Raw genomic sequence first — 9,741 nt, 5'->3', positions numbered from 1 at the left:
CGCACTGAACAGTGCGTGAAGATCCCATTAGCCATATATTACCAACGAGCCGTCCCGCGGCATAACATACGCCGCTATTTAGTTGTTTTTTCTACTTTTCAGTAATTCATAATTTGTGAATTCGACAGTACCAACGCTGACACTGAAAATATTTCTTTAAAACACTATAAGTAGCTCGTTAAGGACCATAACCCCCCCCCCCCCCCTATAAGTAGCTCGTTAAGGACCATAACCCCCCCCCCCCCCCTTCCTTACCCCCCCCCCCCCCCCCAACGTTTAAAATCGTTTCAAACTAAATTATCTGCCCCTAATAGCCGTCACTAAACCCGACTCCACGAAGGTAAACATAGCGTGAACCACAGCTCACTAAGACAATGTAGGGGGTGGGGATGGTAGGGAGCGCGTTTACAGCTTGTTTTCTAGCGTCACCCAGAAGAGAATTATATATATAGATGTTCATATAACCGTGAATAACACATACGTGAAGATAATTAAATGCTTATCGGCTCTCTAGTATTTAAATCAATTGCTAATAAACCATACACAGGGCAAAGAGCGTAGGCTTACCCATTAACACATGAGTCGTTATACAGTCCATTGTAAAGTCCTGATAGCTACCTAGCCCACGTGGTTATTACAACCTATCGTGAATTATTTTGATTTACTGTACTGTAATATGATTGTTCAAGCCCATCAGTGAATCTTTTCCCATTCATTATTTTTAAGTGCATGTTTTGTTTGAAAACAGAATATCGCTTTGTAGAGGGCCGCTGTCCGCGTAGTAATGTGAACATTTGCCGGGGGTAGGGCCTACAATTTTTCACCTAGCAATAAAGAAAGACCGTAGACTTTAGAAGTCCGTAATGTCCGGGATTGATAGTTAAAAGATGTTAGTACCGAATTAAGAGAGAATCAATAAATAAACAAAAAATGGATAAATAACATGTCACTTTTATGGAAAACATGCTTTAAAATAAATGAAATACTATGAGATATTCTATTGCTATAATAATTAAAGCGTAATTGATAGCAACATTTTCAAAATTAGTTTGATAAGGACTAATTAATTCAGATCGGTCATTTTCGGCCTTTGGCTCATCGACACACGATGTCACTTTTTAACACGATTTTACACATGTCAGAGCTTTATCCCCTCACCCACTTCCATTAAAATGTATACCTAAGCCAAACCACAAGTTGCGTTTTTAATTTTAAAAAAATATCTAGGCCTACTGTGCTCTGCTAAGATTGAATGTATTGATGTAGGCCTATTTGATAACAATTATTTGATTCAGTTTCAAAACTTTGTGGAAATGAAAAAAAAGTGTGCAATCTTACTTTCTGAACCCATCTCCCTTTCACTTGAGCCGGAATCTCCCCCACCCCATTAGATTTTGGTGTATTTTATGTACAACCTGTACAACCGCAACTTCTAGAATCAAGGGGGCGGGGGGGGGGGGGGGGGGGTCGTCGACAGAAATGGTCCAAAGCGACTAAACAAAAATTACAAAAATGTATAAACTTTTTTTCGGTCTATGGGAGGTAATTCATGAATTAACGCATGATTTTAAGAAACTAGATTTTTCTTTATTAATTTTTTTTCCTAAAACAATAACGCAAAATACGGCGAAATTGCATGATTAAACAGAAAAAAAGCTCGCAAACTCTGGAATAAATCAAATATATGAACACACTTTTGTTGTTGTTGGTTTTGCAAAATTTGTTCTTTGTGATATCACCTTGTGACAAGTCTACATATACCTTACATCACTTTGTGACAAGTCTACATATACCTTACATCACTTTGTGACAAGTCTACATATACCTTACATCACATTGTGACAAGTCTACATATACCTTACATCACATTGTGACAAGTCTACATATACCTTACATCACTTTGTGACAAGTCTACATATACCTTACATCACTTTGTGACAAGTCTACATATACCTTACATCACATTGTGACAAGTCTACATATACCTTACATCACATTGTGACAAGTCTACATATACCTTACATCACATTGTGACAAGTCTACATATTCCTGACTTTACCTTGTGACATTTCTACTCATGCTTGACATACATTTGTGACAAGTCTAAAGAAGGCTGAAACCTTAATACCCAAGTTCTACTAATCTTTATGCTTATATATTTTTAAATAATCAGTTATATTGTTCTCTTAATTATAATTTTTTCACTTTAATCAATATTAAAAATGTGATTTTTCAGCTTGAATATGATTACCCCTTATTTAATCTAATAGCAACCCAACTGCATATAACTTAGTAAGTTGAAACAAGAAAACATATGAGTATACCAATGGACTGTGCAAAAAATTCAAAAACACAAAACTATGTTCGATACACAACCACCATCACCACAATCATCACCATCACCATCACAACCACCATAATCACCATCATCACCACCACCACCATCACCACAACAAACACCACCACCACCTGACAAACCACCAGAAACCCACCCCTGTCCCGATGTAACAAGTTAGTAAAACACCATTCCTCCAATTCGTGTTATACGCTTAAGTCATAAGCTTGTATACAACAAGGGCATACAATCATCATTGATCATTCTCGACAGTTTCCCTTATTTACTAACGAACAAACGTAAATATAACTAATGTGTTTATTCATAAAATCCTACGAAACATCATCCTGACAAGTGGTTAAACGAAATAAAAATCCAAACAAAAAAATCTTTCACAAATTGTTTTGTGACGTATCGTCAGGCTTCAGTGCCTCCATTTCTTTTCGATCTCTAATTCTCAGGCTGCAAGAGAATGGAGATTCGTAAGAGAAGTTTTATTGTACCGGTCAATAAATGAGCATCGTATTTAAACCAATTAATGGTGTAAAGAAGTATCTCATTAGCAGATTGGAAATCTAAATAAGCTTTTATACAGCTTGTTTAGAAATTAAATTATTTTTCGACATTCAAATTAAATTATTTCTCAAAAAATCAACATGGGCGTATTTTGCTTTGTTTATAAACATTTTAAAAATTAATTCCTTTTTTTAATGTTATCAATAGCCTAAGAAAATGTAACACTTTTTTACAAACAAATGAAACATCGTTTCATACTCATTTTGTTTTACAAGTTTGTTTTAAAATCAACATTTTAAATGTTTTTCTTTCTTTTTCCTTATCATGAGGATTTGTAACTCACGTTAGGGAAAGTAAGGACGGCTGGGCAAAGTGCTGACCACACTATCTCTTGATATGACGATGTCATAATCACAAGTGAATTCTACTTAACTTGCCCCATGGACCGTCAGGTTCAAAGAGGAAACTATAAGTTTTTTTTATGATTTGTAAAACTAATTTACGATAGGATACAGCTAACAATGTCTAATCCATTTCAATTCCTTATTCTTATTCTTAATTCTAATTTTGAAAGGGATTTCAGCTATCTTCCAAATAATTTAGTATTACGGGTCAACTTGTGCGAAATGGAGGCCGTATACTCCCATTTCAGCCTGCTTTTATTTTTGGATTTGCTTCAGTATCCTTTCTCCAACTAAAATCAAACAAGGCAGCAGTTGTTTGATTTTGGAGTTGTCTCTCCTAGATGGGTTGCTGTCCCCCGGTTATCGAGCCTTGACTGCCCGGGGTTCGAACTCGGGACCAAACGGTTCAGTAATTTCGATTCCGTGTAGTGTATTTCTTATTATTGAATATTATAGTATGGTGATGTCAGTGGTGAAGGAGGGGGGGGGGGGGGGAGAGACAGCGCTCGTCTGGTAAAGGGTGAAAAATGATGCACTTGGTATCAGTGAATGTTGATTTGTATAGTGTTATAAGCATAGAATAGGGTTGTAGTGTTTGGTCGAGTTGTATCGCGTCGTTTTGTGGTTGTGTGTCTAGGTGGATGAAGTGGTACGCGTTTGGAAAACACTTTTGGGTGCGATATGTGCTATGGAAGAATAGGCTAACTATTGCGTGTATCAATGGCTGGCACAGTTTAAAACTAACGTAAGAAATAAAGAAACTTACTAGAGTACAAGCACTATCAAGAGTGGTAATGATAATACTCCCAACCAGAAATAGGAGAATGAGTTTGATGCATCCTTGCCTATCGAAGATTAAAACAGGCTATATACATGTGCATACCTATATATATATATATATATATATATATATATATATATATATATATATATATATATATATATATATATATATAGATATATATATAAATATATATATACATATATATATATATATACATATATATATATATATATATATATACGTGTGAATACATTTATTATATATTCATACATAAATGCTTATATATATAATTATATATATATATATATATATATATATATATACATATATATACATATATATATATATATATATATATATATATATATATATATATATATATATATATATATATATATATATATATATATATATATATATGTATATATCTTTATGTATACATTTATGCATACAGTCGTGATTTTTCATATACAAAGGCAGAGGTTTTGACCGACACTACTGACCTGGACACTTGCCGTGGACACGGTCAATACAATCTGTCCCACACTTCTCTAGACAGTTCCCACCGCAAGCAAAGCCGTATGTGCCGGCTGTACACACTGTAGACAGACACACGGTAACAATAGGTCAAACCTTGGACCTGACTACACGACTGTGTTACATGACGTCACTCTACTTCCCCCTCACCGTGTGACGTCAGACGAGCTTACCATGCTCACACTTCCCGTCCGCCAGCTTATGCCCCCGTGTGCAGTGTTGGCACGTGCCGTTCCACTTGTCGCAGTCCGGGTGACAGTTGAGGCACACACCTTTACAGTTGAAGTCCCAGGTTCCTAGTGGGCAATCTTTGACGGAAACGTAAACGGTTATTACTAATGGGAAAATTGTCACAAGTGAAAAGGACTAAGTTACTAATGGGAAAATTGTCACAAGTGAAAAGGGCTAAGTTACTAAAGGGAAAATTGTCACAAGTGAAAAGGGCTAAGCTACTAATGGGCAAACTTTCAGACACATTATTAGTGTAAAGGGCTATGTTACTAATGGGCAAACTGTTATAAGTGTAAAGGGCCATGTTACTAATGAAAGCATGAAGTTTTGTCTGGTACTTTTCAGTACCACTGTATAAGTTCTCTACACACACTGCAGGCCACAAACAATTTGTTTAGTGAACGGATGTGGGGGGGGGGGGGTTTCATCCTTAATTTCCCTCTTCTAAAGCTCTATCTTCTTCTCTCTCTCCCTCTCTTAGATATTAATTGTTGTGGAGATAGGTAGAGGCTTGGTGGTGGGAGGGGTTGCGGTTAGTGATGTCCTCTTACATCCGGGGCATTTTAAAGTCACGTGACAACCTTTCTCCTGCAACTCGAATCCCACGCCCTCACAGTACAGCCCGAAGTTCTGGGTCTCTGGTTTGTCGCACTTCCTGTGGGGGTGGGGGAGGGGGGATCAACATAGGAGATAACCCACACACGTAATGCAGTGCCTACAATTTGTGTCATACAGATTATCATTGGCTGATTCGGTTATTTCCAAAATTGACATCGTTCATTCAATAAAAAGTTCTATTCATTATATTTTACAATGTAATTGTTAAATTCTATATCCGTTGTTAACTAAATGATTCAATAATATAAAACCAGTATAGTTATCTAGCATAGTAACATTCCTAGCAAAAACTGCAAGGGTTTACTTCCTTGTAGACAATATGGTAGATACATGTAAAACTGTTCTGTTGCAAAATAAAGAACACATTTGTCACCAGTGTGTAAAAAGTCGGTATTTTCTCCAACTTATGCCAGGTACTCAATAGAGCTGATGACACAATCAATATTTTGAGCTCACAACTTAATCGCCACCGTAGTGTTATAACAGATGATATTTTCTCCAATTTAAGCCAGGTACCCAATAGTGCTGAGCTCGCTCAGTGATTGGAACTGACATCATTCGGGGTTCCAAACTGTATCAACCATTCTAATCCAACACAATCGTATCAGCATATCGCAGACTGACCTTGAGGCGGTCCGCTTGTAGTCACTGCAGTTTCTAGAACATTCTGTGTAGACCCAGGGTGACCATCCCCCGTTCTCTAGAATGGAATGACACACCCTGTTAGGTAATCTACACATACGGCAACACGCAAACATGCAACACAATTGCACACAAACACATGCGTACATTACAGTTGTACACGTTTGGGTATCATTATACAGACACATACACACACACACAGACACACGGACACATACACAGACACAAGCACACACATAAACACGCACACACAGACACACGCACACACAGACACACGCACACACAGACACACACAGACACACGCACACACAGACACACACAGATACACGCACACACATACACACAGACACTCGCACACACAGACACAAGCACACACATAAACACGCACACACAGACACACGCACACACAGACACACAGAGACACACGCACACACAGACACACACAGACACACGCACACACATACACACACAGACACACGCACACACAGATACAAGCACACACATAACACGATAACACAGGCATACATTTCAGATCTACCCATTCGGTCATCGCAACACACTGTGATACATGCCCTTACAATACTCACGCACGCAAACACCCGCATAGATTACAGGTCTGCAACACTAACCCACACACACACACACGCAAGCACACTAACACTAACACACACGCGCACAAGGGCTATCACAAAACAATAATGCACAACCACCTGATGTATATACATTTTGTTAATACACTGACTTACGTCTGCTGAGTTTAGATAAGTCCTCATCTATTCTCCCATCGTTATCGTTATCTAATCAGAAACAATATAGGTAATATATTCTTTACACATGTTATAGTGTAAGGAACCAAAATAACGTGTTTTAATTTTATCGTTATAGTAAAGTTATAGACTGGTGTTTCAGGGTTGAGAGTAGTGAAGTCGGCAGACAGCTAATTTTATAATAACGGTAGTTATATAACATGTTACATAAGTAGTTATATAACATGTGAGAGCCATCATATATATATATATATATATATATATATATATATATATATATATATATATATATATATATATATATATATATATATATATATATATACACTAGCGTACCCGCCCCCCGCGCGTTGCCGCGGGGATAGAAGAAAGTTTGACGAAATATATTAGAAGGATTTCACCAACGCGTTACCACTCATATGTTCTTAGACGCGTGACCTTCTTTTCTAAAATTGAGTTATTTAAATGTAAACAATGGCCCGCTTGAATCATAAATATCGGGACACGGGTTTCCCTACACTACCACATGAAAACCTTGAGAGTACATTAATCACTAACCGAAATAATATGGTAGAGCAAACTTCGGTGACCGCCCATGTGTCAGAGACGTAGAGGGGCGCTCTCAGGGCCCCCACCCCCCGATTACACTACTGCATGGGCGCGGCGTACGACCCCTGGCTCCTTAAAATAGCATCCTGTTAACAATGATGCAGATTGCGTCATTCACTAAAGTGACACAAATTAACAGGATTTGTTATTTAACACGTAAAAAATTATTTGACGCGTTTTAAACATCACTGTGACTGGTGCAATATATTAGCGTTACTAATGGTCTATTTTAGAAGCTCGATCTCAATTTCTGTTTGGATTATCTAAAAATAGATGCTAATTGCATCATTCGCAAAGTGACGCAACTGTTTGGATTTTTTTACGGACAAAAAGAAACATCCCAGTTAATAATCTAACCTTGGTTAATTTTTCTGATTATTAAAATAAAACGTATTACATGGCCCTCAGCGGCCTATGTGAGCCTTTGGGGGCCGAAACAGACATTTTTATTTACAGCCTAATCGCACCCTACCAGTGCGACAGAGGACACGCCTAATTCAATTTAGTAATCGTTTGTAACGCCCCATAGCGAAATTCAAAATGATTTTTTACTGAACCCTTCCCTAGAGTTGTTTTATAATGAACTCCCAAAAGTTTCATGCCTATCGGATATACGGTGTCACTGCAATTCACTTTTATTATTTTTATATACCGTATATAGAGGAAAATCGCACCCTCCCGTGGCGCCGCCCTTGCGAAATTAGGACTTTTTTTAACAGAACACTTCCCTAGAGTGTTCTAATCAACTCCCTAAAGTCTCATGGCTATCGGGTGAACGCTGCCAAACCAAAATCGACTTTTATTTTCATATATAGAGAAAAAACAAATCGCGTCCTACCGGGCGCCACCCCTGCGAATTTGAAAATGTTTTTAGCGCAGAAACCTCCCCAGGAACATTCTCAACATCTTCCCAAAGTGTGATGGCGATCATGTCAACGGTGTCACGGCAATGCACTTTTATTATTTTTATATACGGTAAAAAGAGAAAAATCGCACCCTCTCGTGGCGCCGCCCTTGTGAAATTAAACATGATTTTTTTACAGAACCTCTCCTTAATGTGTTCGTATGAACTCACTAAAGTTTGATAGCGATCAGATGAATGGTGTCAAATAAAAATCGACTTTAATTTTTATATACCGTATATAGAGAAAAACAAATCGCGCCCTGACGGGGCGCCACCCTTGTGAATTTCAATATTTCTTTTCGCAGAATATATATATATATATATATATATATATATATATATATATATATATATATATATATATATATATATATATATATATATATATATATATATATATATATATATATATATATATATACATATATATATATATATACATATACGTATGTATACATACTTATATGTATAATACTTTTATAAATGTATTATACACACAAACACACACACACACACACACACATATATATATATATATATATATATATATATATATATATATATATATATATGAGTGTGTGTGCATAAATATATATAGTTTAATGATAAAAATAATGTTTGCTTTGAATCTTAAACTCTATCATTTGTGACATCTTTTTACTTTCTCGTATATACGAAGTATAGAGAAAGTCTTGTAATCGTGCAAAAAAAAAAATCGAGATTTTTGCAAATCTCGACGTTTTACATCTCACTGATACGGAAAAACATAATTTTGCAATCTTGTCCGTATGTCTGTGTGTCTGTGTGTGTGTGTGTGTGTGTGTGTGTGTGTGTGTCCGTGTGTAAACACGATAACTTGAGTACCGTTACAGCTAGGTTGATGAAATTTCATATACAAGTATTTTATCAAAATCGTAGATCCGTATCAACTTTTGAGCGATTTCGGATAACCGGAAGTGGTACTTTTTCTACTTTGAATTTTTCAAAAGCCTATAACTTGAGTACTATTTCAGATAGATAAATGAAATTTGATATGTAAGTAAAAGATCTAATTCTCTACCTTCTGTCAAATTTTGAGTAATTTCCGTTGACCGGAAGTAGTAATTTACGCTACTTCCGATTTCTCAAAAACTAATGTAAATTTATTAAGTACTAATACTATTGCGCACTATTATACACACCTTTATTAGGCGTTCGCTTGGTGCGCAATTGTTTTTTACTGAGATTCTATTCTATTTTTAAAAGTTTCAGTATTTAAAATGGATTAAAAATCATAACTATATCCCGAGTTCCCATCCCCTGTTGTTTTATATAAGAATATTCGAGAAAGTTTAGGGGAGATCACTCCCGGTTATTTTTTATTTACTACAACAAACATGTGTAGACCTACCATA

At 36.4% G+C, this 9,741-nt stretch overlaps 1 protein-coding gene across 1 annotated transcript; it reads right to left on the bottom strand.

Annotated features, from left to right (window-relative positions):
* Nucleotides 1-2,657: 2,657 nt before the first annotated feature.
* LOC131949764 (multiple epidermal growth factor-like domains protein 11) lies at nucleotides 2,658-9,336 on the bottom strand. The gene is made up of 8 exons (XM_059311691.1): nucleotides 9,212-9,336; nucleotides 6,814-6,864; nucleotides 6,050-6,125; nucleotides 5,359-5,462; nucleotides 4,750-4,911; nucleotides 4,543-4,638; nucleotides 4,022-4,100; nucleotides 2,658-2,797 (listed from the first exon to the last, which is right to left on the bottom strand). The coding sequence occupies exons 1-8, from the start codon at nucleotides 9,237-9,239 to the stop codon at nucleotides 2,728-2,730; spliced, it is 666 nt and encodes a 221-aa protein (XP_059167674.1). The 5' UTR covers nucleotides 9,240-9,336; the 3' UTR covers nucleotides 2,658-2,727.
* Between the last annotated feature and the right edge of the window lie 405 nt (nucleotides 9,337-9,741).

Source organism: Physella acuta, unplaced genomic scaffold (genome assembly GCF_028476545.2).
Source record: "Physella acuta isolate Inbredline_101_S28 unplaced genomic scaffold, ASM2847654v3 ptg000063l, whole genome shotgun sequence".
Taxonomy (NCBI): Eukaryota; Metazoa; Mollusca; class Gastropoda; family Physidae; genus Physella; species Physella acuta.
This window is presented reverse-complemented; position numbering and strand designations above follow the sequence as displayed.

Bases quoted from the DNA above. Each gene is read 5' to 3' on its own strand.
- LOC131949764 (XM_059311691.1), bottom strand. From the start codon at position 9,239: ATGAAATTTCATCAACCTAGCTGTAACG. The intron at 5,463-6,049 runs GTCAGTCTGCGA...CCACCCCCACAG, and splicing joins TACAAGCGGACCGCCTCAAG to GAAGTGCGACAAACCAGAGA. The intron at 2,798-4,021 runs GTAAGTTTCTTT...ATTCTCTTGCAG, and splicing joins TTGATAGTGCTTGTACTCTA to CCTGAGAATTAGAGATCGAA.